This window comes from Cupressus sempervirens, chromosome 4 (assembly GCF_028749045.1).
Source record: "Cupressus sempervirens isolate cs-2001-9-10 chromosome 4, ASM2874904v1, whole genome shotgun sequence".
Classification (NCBI taxonomy): domain Eukaryota; kingdom Viridiplantae; phylum Streptophyta; class Pinopsida; order Cupressales; family Cupressaceae; genus Cupressus; species Cupressus sempervirens.
The window spans coordinates 500,038,434-500,057,401 of record NC_143121.1 but is presented as its reverse complement, the minus strand read 5'-3'; the positions used below and the strand labels follow the sequence as shown (position 1 = coordinate 500,057,401).

The 18,968-nt window shown below is 34.4% G+C and overlaps 1 protein-coding gene across 1 annotated transcript in view; it reads right to left on the bottom strand.

Moving 5' to 3' along the window:
* The window catches only part of LOC149562127 (DEAD-box ATP-dependent RNA helicase 37-like), a 118,470-nt gene that overhangs the window by 47,398 nt on the left and 52,104 nt on the right, over positions 1 to 18,968 (bottom strand). The window contains exons 4-5 of the mRNA XM_089825666.1: positions 5,330 to 5,497; positions 5,018 to 5,131 (exon numbers count right to left, since the gene is read on the bottom strand). Coding sequence (XP_089681792.1) covers positions 5,018 to 5,131; positions 5,330 to 5,497 — 282 coding nt within the window. The remainder of the gene's footprint in view (positions 1 to 5,017; positions 5,132 to 5,329; positions 5,498 to 18,968) is intronic.

Here is an 18,968-nt window from a genome sequence, read left to right as displayed (position 1 = left end):
CACTAAGAAAGTCTACAGAACATGCTTCCAGTTTAAAGTAACAATGACTAATGTGGAAGATGCTCTAGCTGGACACTTCTCTAACATTGGCAATGACACATCATAATTTTTACAAGACCAAAATGAAATATTCTTGCTGCAAGGGAATAAATAGATTACAAGTTCATCCTTACATATTAAAAAGGAGGGGAAAATGAATTACTTGTTAAGATGGCAATTGATGTTATGATTTCAATTAATTGAGAAGCTCAAGGTGCTTGGAACCTGTGAACCTTTGATGGGAGGCAACTGGGAAGTGAGAGATTCCATGTTTTCAGTGGGTGTGCATCCAACTAGACTACAACTAATTTCATGTGGTGAGGCTTAGGTGCATTCAAGAAGATCTCTCTCTCTCAAGATGTCAGCCTACAATGAAGCATATTGGTTACAGTGTAAGAAGTCAATTAACACAACATCCATTGAATAACAGAAGCCAAAGATATTGGTAAGGATTTTATTGCAATATTCATTGAAATGGTACAGGTTCATATTCACATTGATTAATGACTCTATGGCCCAATGGATGAAGTACTAAACAACAACAGACATAGATTCTAGAGTTCTCTGCGTCTTGGCATAGAATACAGCCCCCAAAGAGAGTCGCTGTCATCCCTAAGTATTACCCCTCCCAAATATTAAAAAAATTAAAATACTTTCAAGGTAAAAGCATTATAAATTATTTTGCATTATATTTAAATATTTAAATAATTAAATATTATTACATGCAAAATAATTAAATATCAAACTTTTAAAGTAATATGATCTTTCAAATGATTAATTCCAAAAGAATTAATTGTTACTATTGTAATGTGATATTGAAAGTAAAAATGATAAATGGTAAGTTAGTGGGGGTAAAGTAAATGTGAAAAAGAATTCAAAATAATTAATTCTTTAAAAAGAATTAATTATTTTTGTGACATGAAGTTTGTATAAGTAAAAGCTCTTAGGCAATGGATTAAATTTGAAAAAGGATGTAAAAATAATTAATTCTTTAAAAAGAATTAATTATTATAGTAATGTGTCGGAGAAGACAAAATGAGTTTGGTAAGAAGTTGTGGTGGTTGCCAAACTTCTTTGAAAATTTATTTAATGGGGGAAAATCAATTGTAAAGGCTTCTTCTTTTTTGATTCTGGAATTCTGTAGCTGTAGGAGGGAGAAGAATATTTTCTGAATGTAACAAGGAATGTAGAGAAATGATTTCTTTTGTTTTCTGCATCTGATTGTAATGGCAGGGATGAAATAATACTATTGTTATTTTGTTATGTTTTAGAAATGGAAGGGACGATTTGTATGTTAGATCTTGAGGTCTAGATATTTTTTTTTGATAGAGCAAGATCCTATGGTCTTTTCTATCCTATTTCAAATACAGTCTTGTGTCATTGTCTTTTGAAAAATGATATGTTTGATTCTCTCTATTCTCTTCTAGTAACATGAAAGATTCAATAGGTGGTCCTATGGTCGCCTGTTTATCTTTCTTTCATTATCTCATTGTAAACCTTGTAATCGCATTCACTCCATGTTGATGGAGGAATGCTAGAAATCCTTTGTGTCTTCAAGTTAAAGATACATGATGTTATTTACATTCATTGAATGTCCTTTCATGAGGGAGTTGTACCTCTCAATTCAGAGGAGAGTTATCAATCAATGATAACTCATCCAATTGTTAGTACATTTTGTTTCTTCAATTCAAGCATATCGAGTCATTATCTATATTTCTCTTTTAAGGGCAAAATCTATTTACTAACAAGTCCAGATTGTTTTCAACTAGAGCTTTAAATTCTTTGAATTTGGATAATACTTCGATTGATTCCTTTTGTTTGAGTAAGTAGATCCAAGTTCTCCTGGAATAGTCATCTATAAAAATCACATAGTAGAGATATTCGCTTAGTGAAGGTACAAACATTGGACCAAATAGATCAGTATGAATGAGTTCAAGTATAGATTTAGATTTGTGTTCACTTTTGGGAAAGGACCCTTTTGTGTTTTTACCTAGGGTGTATCCTTTGCAAATACTAGAATAATCAGGTTTTAAACTAGGTAACCCTGTTACTATTTTTTCTATCGATGATAAAGCACGGAAATGAAGATGACCTAGTCTTCTATGCCAGATTTCCTTCGTATTTGAGATTTCATGATTTAGGGCTAAATTTTTATGGCTACAAAGTTTATATAAACTTCCATCTCTAAATCTAATAGATATGGCTTCCTTAACATTGGAATTCTTTGCCCAAGATGGTACTTTATCTTCTTGGAAAGTGATTCGATACCCTTGGTTTGCAAGACAAGAGATGGATACCAAATTTCTTTTTATACCAGGTACAAACAAAACATTCTTAAGTTGAAGAGTGATACCTGAATTCAGTTATACTGAACATGACCCAATAACTTTTACCCGATGTGTAGAGTTATCTGCAATCGTTACTTCTTCAAAGGAGTATCCTTTAAAGCTTTCAAATTTATCTCTAAAGCCTGTGATATGATGTGACGCTCCACTGTCTATAATCCATGTGTTTTTTGTTGGAGTTTAATTCACTTGAAATGCAAATTTTTTATTTTTGACCTCTACTAGAGCTGCTTGAATTTTCTTTCGTTCTGGGCAGAAATTAAGAGTATGACCAAATCTGTCACATTTGAAGCATTGTACTTTTGACCATCTTGCTTCTTGTATGTTTTGTTGAGTTCCTTTCTTTTTTGTTTGAATTTCCCTTTCTTTCCTTTATTTTTGGTATTGACTTGAAGAGCTTGAACATCTCCCTCTTGAATTAAACCGATTTGTCTAGAAATTAATCTTGACTCTTCTTGAGTACAGTTGTTTTCAAGTTGTTCAAATTTAGGAAGTTCAGGTCAAAAACTTAGTCCACGAATGAATGTTTCCCAAGATAGAGGTAGTCCTTTTAGGATTATAATGCCAAGTTCTTTATCATCTACTTGATTTCCGATAGTTGCAACTTGATCTTTCAACTCTGAGATTCTTTAAAAATTGGATGTAATTGAGTCTCCATTGTTCATTTTTATGTATAGTAGATCTTGCTTCAATGTTAACAGTCTATTAGTGTTATTTATTTCAAAGGTATTCTTAATTGTGGAAAACATCTCATAAGCTGTCTTAAGACTTGATATAAATGGGAGAATGTGATCTTTCACAGAATCTATAATAATCTTGATAGCTTTATTGTTGTGTCTTTTCCAAGTTGTTTTGTCTGGATCATTTTGTAGCATAGATTTATTTCCCTCCTATATATTCTTCTAATTCCATTTCTCGTAAAATAATCATCACTTGAATTTTCCACGATGCAAAGTTGAGGCTCCTTCAAGTCTATCCTTTAGTCTTACGTGATTCACCATTTTTCAATTGAAGATATTTAAAATCTGATATTGAAAATTTTAAGGCTGATTGAATTTCTCTATCAACCTAGCTCTGATACCATGTAAAAGTTATATGGGATCTCTGATAGAGATATACTGATATTTTCTTTATTCTTCCTGATAGCAATGTCAAATTACTGATATAGAACAATCAGTATTTCTTATATATATATATATATATATATATACACAAAATTAATTCTGATCCAGAATTCTGATATATAATAATAATAATAATAGTACTGTTATATATATAACTATTGTAAAACTATACTATGTAATTGATCGTTACTGGGGATAGAACATTGCCTTGTATTGATATCCTACTCCCAGCTGACAATCTGATACTTATATGATTGGGAAAGTTCATGTCCCTACGTGGACACGAACTCTATTTCATGCCTTCGTTTTAATTTGAATAAGCAATGGTGATAACTATGAAAGGCATCACTACCCCTTTTTGATAATCACTTTATATATATATATATATATATATAAACTTCTGGGAGATGCAACTAATATGTAGTATATGAATGATTTCTGAGATATATATAATCAGAACCTATATATATATATATATATATATATATATAATTCTGATCCAGAATTCTGATATATAATAATAATAATAGTAGTACTGTTATATATATAACTATGATGCCAAGTGTATTCTGCAATTTCTTATACTGTAAAACTGAACTATGTAATTGATCGCTGCTGGGGATAGAACATTGCCTTGTATTGATATCCTCCCAGCCGACGATCTGATACTTATATGATTGGGAGAGTTTATGTCCTTACGTGGACATAAACTCTATTTCATGCCTTTGTTTTAATTTTAATAAGCAATGCCAATAACTATGAAAGACATTGGTACCCCTTTTTGATAATCACTTTATATATATATATATATAAACTTCTGGGAGATACAACTAATATTTAGTATATGAATGATTTCTGAGATATATATAATCAGAAACTATATATAATCAATATATATATATATGATAAACACAAATTCATATACCAAATATAATGAGAGTTTCACTTCTACTGAAGCTATACTTTAACATCAAATGGTAAAAATGCAACAGTTTGTACGAAAATGTTACAAAAGGGCATGAATATGAGAGTTTATGTTAAAGAGTTAAATAAATCTTTCAAACTGGTAAAGCATTTTCTAAAGGAGCAGTATAACAAGGGCATTGCTTAGAAAACCATCAGCTGGATCCATTTTATTGTTGCTCTGAAGAGACCGGCATCTGTAGCTAAACAAGATATTGGTTACAGGAAAGCAACAACTGGAACCTAACAACATGTCAGAAATGTCTTAAAAGAAACTGCCTAGCACATGGCTGGCAGTGTTGCAAACAGGATGAATGCAAATTCACTCTGACAATTTATTACAACAGTTCTGAAGATCATTTAAAGAAAAAAAATTGTATGCAATAACTGACAACAGTAAATGAGATTGATAAGACTTTTCTTTTGACACAAGGAAGAATTGTTGAGAAATGATAGAAATGATCAAAACAAAATGATTTGCAAACATAATAAAAGAGAAATATGAATCTGACAAGTCAACAACAAGGATTTGAGATATCAGCCAACCTGCTGAGATCTATCTCCATGGATGCTTGTTGCAGGAAAATTGTTCAAAGATAGCCAATATTCCAATGAGTCAGCTCCCCTTTTTGTCTCCACAAACACTAAGGTCAATGTTTGCTGTGTTCCATGCACCAATATAGCATTCAATAAATTAACTTCAGAATTAAATTCAACAGAGGTCAGATTTTAAAAACTACCATTTGAACAGGAAAATAGAACATTGACTAAGTGAGCTTGTAAGGCTTCAGTATCTGAATATTACGTGATCTACTTGTTACTCAAAGTTATAAAAGTTACAATATAGACTGTACTTACCCTCCCATGAGTTCCCTCAGCTTTTTGAGCATGAAGAAGATCCATTAGATAGCTTCGTTTATCATTATTTGGGACAAACTCTACTCTCTGCACAATCAGATCTGTACTGGAACCGACCCTTCCAACAGCTAGAAATATATAATTGAAAAGAAAATCCCCTGCCAACCCCTGCCACAAAGCAGATTATGATGTTTGAAAAAACTGAACCCCAGCTAAATATTCAATGCAGAGTTTTAAATCCAATAGTAAACAAATCTTGCACATAGCCCCCATATGATTACAGTATGAATCTTAAAGCTTGTCAGATATGAAGCAGAATAAAGCACAGGATTTTAATATTAAGACTTTTAATGCCATTATGAGGTTCAATTGAAACCGTGACCAAATTCAGCCACGATCAGACCAGGCACAGATCTGTCGACTGATGTTTAGCCAGGGCTCTGCCCTGGGTGTGTGGGTTTGACCCCCAGATAACTCAGACATACTGGAGCTGAACCCACAGGCCAAGGATACCCAGGCGAACCCAAGGAGATCCCACCCAAAAATAAAAAAGTAAATAATAACATTTTAATGAAAACTCGATTAATAACACACAACAAAAGCAGCTGGCAGAAATGGCACTTGCACTGCTTACAGTTCTAATGATCCAGTTGATGATGGTGATGGTGATGGTGATACAGAGGTGCTTTGGAAGATAATGGACCCACTCTTGAGAATCAGATTATCATTACTCATTCCTCACAATGAGGACAACTTCATGACTAATTTCCGATGTTACCCAGGGATGCGTCCCCAACCTAAAAACCTGTCCCTGGACCAGAAATGTTTCTAAGACTTGGGGATGGCTAGGGGACGTCCCCACTCCGTCCCCCTTTTCTAAATATTCGTAGGAGACGTCCCAGAAACTTGGGAACTTCGGGAAAATTTTTTGGGGACATCCATAAGTCCTGGGGACAGTTAGGGATGCCTTGGAAGTCCCTAGGACAGATGGGCGTCCCCAAGTTTATAGACAACATCAACACTTATAAAATATTTTTCTTTAATAAAACATTCTCTTTTTTTAATTTTAAAGTGGACCCCTCCTTCCAAACTCATCCTAACATGCTTATTACTGTTTGGTAGTTAATTCTTGCTATTTTTCTTTAATAAAACATTCTCTTTTTTAATTTTAAAGTGGGCCCCACCATCCAAGCTCATCCTAACATGCTTATTACTGTTTGGTAGTTAATTCTTGCTATTTGGGGCCCTCTAATTAGTATTTGACAACATCACATTAAGAATCATGGAACTAATATTGATGTTACAGTCCCACTACATGCTCAGAATTATATAGCAAACTGTTTGCAAGGTGCTGAAAAAGTCAGAAAAGTGCATTATAGACATAGAACATGCATCCTTATGTCATTTCCAGGCAATACATCAATGCTTGGTTGGTCTTGGATTGATCTGGGCTCTTTGTGGAAGACATGGTGGATATTGGAAGTTGAATCAAGATATCGTCTTACTGTAACAACCCTATATCATGATCAGAAGTATAGAGGACCTTTTTGTATTAATATCAGTCCACTTACACCACTTACAATGAATTGGAAGTGTACTTTCAATTAAATGACAGTAGTGTGTTTCAATTTGGAAGGTGGGTTATTGCTCGTGTTGCTATTGAAAACAAATTCTAAATTCTGCTCTTGGGTATATTTCAAATTTTTATGTTATTATTTTAATATTAGATGCACATTGACAATAATTTGAAATTATGAAAGCATTATAGCATATTGAGCATTGAGCTTGATTGTTGAAATGTTGTATGTTAAGGTTCTATGAAATGGCATGGTTTATCCATGTCTTCATAGGAATGTAATGTATTTATGCAAATTTCCCTATATATATTTATTTCCCTATAGTTATAGAGCCATCCCCATTTCATCAGATTTCACCATTTTGTAAGTTTATAGAAAAATGGCTTGTGAAATAGCAAAATTTTCGCTATTTCACAAGTATGGAAATAAGCAATTTACGAAATGGCAGAAAAAGTTGTTTCTTAATCTTTTAAGGTTGCCCCCTACATCAATTTCCCCAAGAGATTTGATCTCAAATCTACTTACTTGAGATAAGTTCTTCAACGGTAATGCCATATTGCTTCTGATTCAGGTCGACCATGTCATTTAACCAGATACTATTTATATGTGTTTCTCCTTGTCTTCTTCACAACCTTGGTATCTAAAACCTTTTCAAGTTTTGCAAGAGTACGTGGGCGAAAAAATTTAGTCAGGTCTTCTTTCTCTTCCTATTGTATCTCGTTTACAATAGTATTATCTCCTTTTTACAAGCTCAAATCTGCAACGTTAAATATAGCAGAGACTCACATATCCTCTGGTAGATGAATTTTATATGCATTTAGAGATATCAGATTTCCACAATCCATCATAATTGTTATCATAGATTTATGGATTTGATTGTGTGTGTTTTTAGCATCAATGTTTTGGATCACACTATGTGATCCATCATCAGGATGAATAGCAAGAGATGCATAACAGAAAGTGCGTTCAATACAATTTAATTCTTACCATCTCAACTGTTTATGTTTGAAACAAAGTTCCCTCCCATTAAGGGTATCAATCAAAGACATCAAATTTCCACAATCCATCACAATTGTTATCATAGATTTCAGGATTTGATTGTGTGTTTTTAGCATCAACATTTCGGATCACCCTCTGTGATCCATCATCAAGATGAATAGCAAGAGATGCATAACAGAAAGTGTAATAGCAAAAGATGCATAACAAAAAGTGTGTTACAACTCCTGTTATGCATCTCTTGCTATTCATCCTAATGATGGATCACGAAGGGTGTTCTAAGATGTTGATGCTAAAAGCACACAATCAAATGTAGAAATCTATGATAACAATTTATCTGCATTGTTACCACATTTCTATAAGATTTTACAAGGGCCAAGTGTCCTCACAACTAATTTTGTGTGAGGGCCTTTAGGTAGTCTTTCTCTCTTCAGATTAGCCCATGCAATATCTCCTACTTGGAATTCTACTTCCTTTCTTGACTTATTTGCATGTGCTTTGTATTTATTATTAGACCTCTCCAATGCTTCCTTGACTTGTTCATGTATCTCTTGGATTGCCTCTACAAATTGCTCTCCATGTGCACTGATCTAGCTAGAATTGGGAAAATCTTGAAGTTCTAATACACCTCTAGGATGTAACCCCATAAACAATCTGAAATGGGCTTCTTCTTGTGCTTCTGTCGACTGGATCATTGTAGGTAAACTTAGACTAAGGTAAGATAGTATCCCATTTCTCCTTACATTGTCTGGTAAGACATCTCATTAAGTTCCCCAATGACCTATTGACTAATTCTGTCTGGCCATCTGTTTGAGGATGATAAGCAAATCTGAAAGACCAATTTGTCCCTAATTTCTTCCATAAGGTGTGCCAAAAATGGCCCACAAATTTAACATCTCGATCTAATACAATGTTTAGAGGTAAGTCATGAATTCTTACTACCTCCTTAAAGAAATATTTTGCAATATATGAAGCATCACTAGTAGTGTTGCAAGGTAAGAAATGTACCATCTTGCTATATCTATCTACTATTACAAAAACATTGTCAAATCCCCTTTGGGTTCTAAGCAATCCCATCACAAACTCCATCAAATTACTCTCCCAGGATCTAGATGGAATAGGGAGTGACTAAAATAAGCCACCATCGACAGTGGCTTCCTTTGCCTTTTGACAAATTGTGCAAGATTCAACAAACTTTCTACCATCGGATTGAAATTTAGGTCAATAGTAGAACCTTATTACCTATTCTAAAGTTTTATCCAAGCCAAAAAGTCCTCCAAGGTTTCCAAATTGTTTCTCCTTCAAAATATTCTCTCATAGAACACTTAGGAATGCAAAAGTTGTCCTCCCTTGAAGAGTAGACCATCTTTTATCAAAAATTCATAAAATTCGACATGATGAGTTAGAGAATCAAAGCAAACCTTGTACGCCACTTTGAAATCATCATCACTTGAGTACATGTCTTTTGAGAGCTTCAATCCCTACACTTTGTAGCTGAATTTCTTGTATTGCCATGACTCTTCTACTTAAAGCATCTGCTACTTTGTTTGCTTGTCCCCTCTTCTATTTTATCGTAAAGGTATAGGCCGGTAGTGATTCTACACATTTCAAGTGCTCATGACTTAATTTCTCCTAACTGTTCAAGTAACTTAGTACTCAGTTGTCTGTACATACCACTAATTTTTTAGGCAATAGGTAATGTCTCCATTTCTAAGTGCTTGGACTAATGCATACAACTCCAAATCATAAGAGTACTTCCTCTTAGCATCATTCAATTTTTCGTTGAAGAACACTATAGGTCTTCCTTCTTGACTGAATATTGCTCCTATAGCCAAATTAGATGCATCACCTCAATAGTGAATATTTTGTTGAAATTGGGGAATGCAAGTTCAAGTTGTTCTACTACCTTTCTCTTTAGTAACTAAAATGATTTGTCTACTATAAAGTCCATGCAAAATTACCTTTTATTGTTTCCAAAATAGGACTACATATATGGCTAAAGTTCCTAATGAACTTTCTATAGAAGGTTGCCAATCCTTGAAAGCTTCTGACACCTCCCACTGTTTAAAAGTTGGCCAACTTAGTATAGCTTTGACCTTATCTAGATCCATTCTTAAACTCCCTTTTAATATCACAAAGCCAAGATACACTAGTTCTTCCTACAAGAACACAAACTTCTCCAAAATGATCATCAACTGCTCTTCATGTAGCCTTTTCAAAACATGGTCTAAATGTATCAAATGTTCTTTTGTAGTTCTGCTAAACACTAGTATGTCATCCAAATAAATGGCTACAAATCAACCAACGAATGGTTTTAAGAATCCATCCATAAGCCTCATTAAGGTACTCAGGGCATTTGAGAGTCTAAAGGGCATAACCATCCATTCATATAATCCTTCATTTGTTTTAAAAGCTATGTTCCGCTCACCGCCAGCTCTAAACCTTATCTAATGGTAATCTTGTTAATGGCTCTTGTGTCAATGCATAAACTCTATGTGCCTTCTTTCTTAAAGGCTAAGGCTGCAAGGACAACACAAGGGCTAAGGATCTTCTTAATTAATCCCATCTCAAGCAAATCTTGAACTTGTTTGGCTAATTCCTCATTTTGCATAGGTGTCAACTTATACGCAGCTTTGTTGAGCAAAGAAAAGCCAGGGATAGAGTCTATTTGATGACTCATTTCTCTAATAGGAGGTAAAGTAGTAGGTGTGTCCTTGGAGACAATTCTTTTGTACTTATCCAATAGGTCTTTAACTTCTTCAGGTCCTACTTCCCTCTTTTCCTCTTTGACTTAATTTGGCTTCTCTTGTTGTTTAGGTCTGAGAGCTCAACCAAAACATGGTGTGTCTTTCTCCTTAATGGCTTGTGGAAATTCCTTTGCCCCTACACACATGACAATGGCTTCTCTCTACTTTTCTATCTTGTTATCATGTAAGGGTTTCATGGCATATCTCACTCCATCCTTGACTATAGTATAGGTATTTTTTCTGCCATCATGTTGAGCATCTAGATCATATTGCCATGAAAGACCTAAAAGTAAATGGTAGGCATCCATTTCTTCAATATCATATAAGACTGTCTTTATATTCTCCTATTTGAAATTCTACCCAAGATTGTTTGTTCACCAAGTTCTATTAACCTTTAGTTAACCAAGACGCCATGTATTGAAAGGATGAGACAATCTTTCTAGTTTCAAATTTTGAACTATTTTCAAAGACACAAAATTTTCAATTGAATCAGAATCAATCATTAAGTTTACATACCTTTCTGTGGCTTTTGCAATTTGTCCTAAAAATTGTTTTTCTTTGGGGGGCGGGGGATTCTGGGCACTTGAAATCTTCAATAGGGTTCTCTTCATCATTAAGAACTCTCCTTCTGGCACCAATTGTTTTGATGGTGAATTGACACTTTGTGTGTCATCTTGGATCAAGTGCTTCCTTCCCTCCCTCTAGTTGTTGAAATTAGTCTTCTCTGGGCATTTATAGGTTGGATGGCCTTCTTGGTTATAGTTGTAATGTCTACAAGAACCATAAGTCCTTCCTCCAAATGCCCCTCTTTTGTTTGGTCTTCTTCCTCTTGAATGAACCCTACTGTGGTCTCTTCCTTGAGAAGTGTCCTGACTTGGTTCTATATTTGGCCTAGGTGATTGTCCTCTGCCACTTGATCCACCTCTTTGTCATGAGCCCAAATAATATAGATAATAACTAAATTGTTAAAAAGAGTCATTATTGTATATACAAACATTACAAATATAATAATATATATAATTATCTCTAATGATAAAATTGACTATTAAATAATAATGAACAACTCTACTTATAATAAGAATTTGATAAAGTAAATGATCAATTAAATTGTATGTATATTAGAATAACTAATTATTTATTAAATAGATAATACACAAGTCGAATGACTATTAATAAATATATAATAATCAATTTATAACTATTAAATCAAATTTCTAAAGTAACCGAGAACATTTTAATTAAGAGTTGTAATGGAGGCAATGACCCCACACAAGCTGACACTTTGAGAATTATGCCTAATAACTGCCACATGCGCCTTGACCCATGAATATATATATATATATGGGGGAAATCAGAGCGAACACCAAAATATGGTGCAACATCATCAATCTGAAATACATATATAATAAATAGAAAATATGAAACGGATGAGAAGATAGTACATGGCCATGTAGGAAGGCCCCTCCATAAATGCAACAAAATGGAATACTGGAGACATATCAGCAAATCAAAGGGAATGAGCGTGAGTTGACCGAATGGAGACACGACAGTTTTTGGAAACATAAAAAGGAAAGTAATTAATCCTTATCAGTCTGCACAATCAAATATGACATGGCATATGCTGGGCCACATCAAAAGGCAATCAAGTCAAGATATAGGAGCGGGGGATGACATGGAGCAATTAAGGGAAGATGCTGATGCTGAGAAGACCCACAAAGTTTTAATGCATGCAAAGAAAGGGGTCAAGGAATCCGTCACTAACCAAGGAGACATTCATGGGACAAGGTTCCCAATAAGAATAAATATGGTAAGAGGCAAGTTTAATGAAAGAAAGGTATGGTAATGAACAACACATACGGTATGTCTTATTTGTTATGTCATTTATATTTAGGAATAGGTATTATGAATTTATAATAGATGGATGATAATTTATATTTTTAAATATTAGATATATGTTTTTTTTTGGGTTAGAGATAGTATATAACAGGGGATACAACAAGAGACCCAGTTGTTACATCAAAATAGCATGATACTAAACAGTTTCAAAATGCGCCTATACTAATCATGTCAAAGCTGCATTAGAGTGCATAGCTATACATATTACAAAACAACCAATATAAACTGTTCATAACAAGACAGTAAACAGCAAGTCACTTCAACTCCAGCCATCCCTGAAGTCACTCCTGTAAATAGGAAGGTCCCAATTGCCCCCATAGTAGGCATCTTCAGTTTGGGTAATACTTGTTTCCTCTCTTTGTTCATTCCAGTTCAGCTCCTGATTGATGACCGGCACTGTATCATTGTCATTATCTGCATCAGCAAAATTAGACCCGGTTCCAAGTTGACATCTTCACCAGGCAAATCCCTAACATTTGCAGCTTCCATAAAGTTTGACAGTTTGATGTCTTCTTTGAAAATCAGCAAGTTTTCCTTCTTTGAGCAGAGTAACAAATCGTTCCCTCACAATCTCCAATATAGCCATGACCTATGATATTATGTGAGATTAGGTGAGTTTTAGATAAAACCCATTAAGATCCCTTTGCCTTTGCTGAAAGATTTCCTCATTCCTTTGCTTCCAGATTAACCATAAAATATCATTAGTAAGACAAAACCAAAGGCATTGAGTTTAGAATCAAAAATCTCAACAAACCCACCAAGAACTTCTTGCCAAGACAGACCAGGCTTATGATTCCATTGCACAACATGTCCAAAGAAATAGACCAAACACATTTCCAAAGAAAAGGTGTTCAAAGGACTCATTACAGTTACACACACAGCAAACAATGGGCTGCTTACCCAAAGGAGAAAGAAAAAAACCAACAACCAACTTTTGGAGCAACAACAACCATCTAAACCAGAGTTTTTTTGGTTCAACATGTGAGTGCCAAAATAAATCAAAGACAAACTGCCATCTAGAGCATGACCAATCAAAGCCCCAGATCTGGTTAATTGTTTTTATAATATCCAGCTCACCATTCAGCATCATTTTCTAAATATATTTACAAGAACTCTCCTTCAACATCTTACCATCAGCTCACTTCACCTGATCAAGAAACTGATTAGAATTAAAAGTCTTGCCTGGAAAAAAATTACCAAGGGCTTTTGCAATCAAAGTGTAGGCTTTTTTCTGAGATTGAGGGAGATTGAATTTGCATTTTAGTTCCTCCCAAGAATAAACCCTATTCTTGACCACAGTATCCTAAATCAGAGACATGCCTTTATTAATCCAAGCCTTGGCAAAACAACTTTGTGTAAGAGCCTGTAGTATCCCTTGGGCTAAGCAAGTGTCTAACCTGGCACCATGCCTTCCATAATGACTGAAACACCAAGGATCCTGCAGCCTTGACATCAAAGCTCCCCAAATCAACATCAATCATAGGGACCTTGCCCCAATGCTTACTCTTTTTAATGTGAGCTCTGGCTATGTTATTTCTGATCAAGACCTTCCAGAGTCGATCCCCATTAAGGGCCCCAATAATCCATTTAGATGCAAGGGCAGGGCCTTGTATTCTGAGGTCTATCATGCCAAGGCCACCAAGATCCTTTGGGTAACAGCACCACTCCCATTTAACATAGTGTTTCTTCTTATTACCAATAGCATTGGAACTCCCTCAAGATTTTCTGCAATATATTATACTTATAGTAAGCAAACATCCATGCTGAGGCATAATAAACTGCGTTAGATGAAAGTACCTTTTGGACAATCTGAGCTCTCCTAGCCAATGAAAGCGTGTGGGTCTGCCATCTAAGATGCTTATCCTCAATCTTTTTATGAATCCAATTCCACATATCTTTTAATGAAGGATCCAAAGAAAAATGAATGCCAAGATATCTTACAATCTTATTGGATCCTATCTATAAGATTTTTGCAAATTCTGATCAACCAATACCGATATAATGACTTTACTCTTGCTGCAAATCGATCTACTTCAATTCTGGGCTGAATGTTATAGTTCAGGAAGTCTGCAATAAATTCTGGAAATTATATTTTATCTCTGCACTAAGTCGTCAAGGATCAGATTGCTAGAAGAGCCGACTTTTGATAATATTGTGTGTCCTCTATCCATGATCTTGCTCCTACTTTATACATTAACCAAGGGTCTTGTCTTTTCATATGACACAACCCCTTCTAGGTCGGCCGTCCATGAAACATTCTTATTCCACTACAAATCAGCAACCTTTTCATTTAACTAATAGTTAATTAATAATCAACTACAATCGTTAATTACAAGGCATATAAATATGCCTAGCAAATCACCGATCAGTATAGGGAGATGTATTCATCATAAGGCCGTACGTAAGGGAACTTACATGCATATTAGATCTGTCTAATCTGGAATATCAGAACATTAATATGATCAAGTTATCGAGTTTAACACTCCCTCTTAACTTGATAATATAAATGAGAGCAACATATCTAGCAACATCGTTAAGCATAGAATTGTACTCTATATCTATCTGATTCTTCCATTCATGTAGTATCATGGTACACATGATACTTTGTTATATTACTAAACCTGTATTATGGATTATCATTAACACTCATGATAACAATATTACACGTAATGCAATACACATGATAAAATCCGGAGATGATAAAATTCTTCCTTTAACCAAATTGTGACTCATAGGCACTGACAAACCTATGTCACAATATGATCTTGAATTAAGAGCTGCCAGTACACAGGATAAAATCCGGAGAATGATTAAATTCTTCCTTTATCCAAATTGTGACTGATAGGCATAGAAGTGTCTATAACACAATAAGATCTTTGATTCATCCAGATCTGCTAGTAGTTTCCTACTATGATAGAACATTAACTCAGAGATCGTCATCTCATATAATGTCTATTTATTATCACAGAGATCGTCACCTCTTTAGATAATAAACACAAATGGTGAAGCCCATAACAATCAATAGCATGACAATTATAATTTTAAAAACTATTTCATTAATAACTAAGGAATTCAAATGTATTTTAATTGAGCCATACCAAGTCTTTTTCTAAAGTGATCTATCTTCACTCGAGAGAGAGAGGTTTGGTAAGAATATATGTTGTCTGATTTGCAGTGAAAATGTATTCTAACTTGTCAATTTTCATGTCTACCATATGTCTTACATAATCATAAGGAATTTCAATATGATTGGACCTGACATGAAAAACTGGATTCACAAAAAACTTGATGGAACTCTAATTGTCACAGTGAATAATAGTGTGACTCATCGGTTGACCAAATAATCCGACAAGTAACTTTCTAAGCCAAATTGCTTCCCGAGAAGCCATTGCAATTGCAATGTATTCCACTTCTATGGAACTCTGTGCTACTAATGTCTGCTTTCTACATATCCATGATATCATTGTTGAGTCTAAACTAAAACAACATCCAGAAGTGTTTTTCCTATCAGTAACACTTCCAACCCAATCTGAGTCTGTGAACCCATGTAAATCCAAGTCAACTTTCTCATACTTAAGCCCAAGGTTAAGAGTGCCTTGTAAGTATCTCATAATGTGTTTGACTTCAACTAGGTGAATCTCCTTTGGCTCACACATAAATTGACTTAAGGCATTAATAGCATACAAATATCAGGTCTTGTATTTACCAAGTACATAAGAGACCCAATCATTTGTCTATAAAGAGTAGGATCTATGGAGGGTGATTCTGCTGCTACTTCCTTAAGTTTGTATAGATTAGTCTCCATTGGAGAAGACATAGGTTTGCAGTTCCACATTCCAAATCTCTTCAAGATGTCTAATGTATACATTCCTTGATTAAGTATGATGCTGTCAGAGTTCTGCCACACTTCCAGTCCTAAGAAGTAATGAAGGATTCCTAAATCTTTCATATCAAATTCTTTGATTAGATCTTTCTTGCATTGATCTATAAGATGATCATCACCTGTTATTAGTAAATCATCAACATATAGTATCAAAATTATCATATCCTCTTTATCCCTTTTATAATAGAGATTTGGATCAGAGTCATTCTTAGAGAATACTAAACTAGTGAGATATGTATCGATTCTTTCATGCTATGCCCTGGGAGCCTGTTTAAGCCCATAGAGAGTTTTTTTGATTCTGCAAACAAAGATTTTAGGATTATGAGTTTCAAATCCTTCAGGTTGTTCGAAATATACCTCTTCTATAATCTTTCCATTCAGAAATGTTGTTTTCACATCCATCTGATGTACTTTCCATCCCTTCGATGCTGCAATATCTAGGACTACTCTTGCAGAGGTGTATCTGGCAGTTGGAGCAAAGGTTTCTTCATAATCAATTCCCTCCTTCTGAGAGAATCCTCTGGCTACGAATCTGGCTTTATATTTTTCAATGCTACCATCAGGAGCATGCTTGATTTTAAATATCCATTTAGAAGAAACAACAGATTCTCCCTTGGGCCTTGCAACAATTTCCCAAACATCACTCTTAATAATGGATAGGTATTCTTCTGTCATAGCATCCTTCCAAGCTGTATGTTTTATAGCATCTGAAACATTGGTTGGTTCTGATTTAGATAAATCACTCATGTTTGCTACATAGCTAGAAAATCTTTTGGGTCTTTTGTTTTCTCTAAAAGTTCCATATGGTGCAACAAAGTCTTGTGCTTCCTCTACAGTCTTAATAGCCCAAAGTGGTCTTTTCTTAGGATTTTGAGTTTCCTCAAGATTAAGATTTTGAATTTCACCTTCAATTTCTTCAATGTTCTCCCTCTGAAACTCAAATTCATGATTTTCTTCAAAACTAGGTATATGTGTAGGATCTTCAGAACTTAGGGTTCTTTTGAATGCTAAATCTTCTTCAAATATTACATCCCTACTAAGTTCAATGTTTTTCTGACCAAGTATGTAAACTCTATATGCTTTACATGTTTCACTGTACCTGACAAAAATACCTTTCCTCTCGGAGGGTTCTAACTTAGTTCTCTTTTCTTTGGAACATGTATGTATATTGGGCACCCAAATATCCTAAGATGACTTATATTTGGCTTAACCTTAGAAAGACTTATTCAGGAGTTTTATCTCTAAGGTGGGAGTGAGGACTTCTGTTTTGAATATAGACAGCAGTACATGAGGCTTCTGCCCAAAAATAATATTCTAAATTTTGATCAAATATCATAACTCTTGTTGCTTCTATAATTGTTCTATTCTTCCTTTCTGCTACCCCGTTTTGTTGTGGGTTATAAGGAACAGTATACTCCCTCTTAATTCCTGCTTCTTTACAAAAAATTTTAAACAAATTTGAAGTATATTCCCCTCTATTATCAGTCCTAAGAGTTTTAATTTTGAGTCTTGATAGGTTTTCAGTTAAGGATTTGAACTCTTTAAATCTCTTAAGGATTTCTTCTGATTCTTTACATTTTAAGAAGTAAATCCATGATTTCTTAGAGAAATCATCTATGAAAAGTATAAAGTACTAGAATCCTCCAAGAGAAGGAACAAACATAGATCCACAAAAATCTGAGTGGACTAATTCTAAAACATTGTTAGTTTTTCTAGTGCTATCTTGAAATCGACTTTTGGCATTCTTACCTAGAGCGCATCCTTTGCATATGCTTGAATGAACTTTATTCAATTTAGGTAAACCAGTAACCATCTTTTCCATAGTCGATAAGGCTTTGAAGTTTAGATGTCCTAACCTTCTATGCCACATTTCATTTATATCAGCAGCTTCATGAATTAAGGCTTGAATAGGTTCTATATTTAATTCATACAAGTATCCATTTCTTTAAAAATCAACTTTGATTTCTTAAATGAAGAGTTCTTAGAGCAAGTTATTACTTTACCGTCCATGAATGCAACCTTATGTCCATCATCTTCAAGTGTTGTAACGGAAATTAGATTCTTCTTGATTCCTGGTACATAGAGTACTCTTTTGAGATGAAAAGAAATATTCGACTTCAGTTTCAAGGTGTAGTTCCCAATTCCTTTGACACAATGAGTGGAATTATCACCTATGGTAACTTCGTCATTAACTTCTAATATTGAATCTAGTACTTCTTTGTATCCTGTAATGTGTCGAGATGATCTACTATCAATTACCCATGCTTTGCTTGATACTTCATTTGATAATGCTGAATACAATACACATTTCTCAGGATCATAGTTTCCCCTTCCTAATAACGTTTGTCCAGTTTACTTGCTGCTTTGTATTCTCAGGGCAATTAGAATTATAATGTCCAAATTTTTCACATTTGAAGCATTTTATTTTGGATAAATCTCTCTTAAGTCTGTCATTTCTTTAATTACCCTTCTTCTTTTTGAAGTGTTTCTTCTTACCTTTATAGGAATTTGTGTTGAGGACATGGAGTTCTTCATCTTCA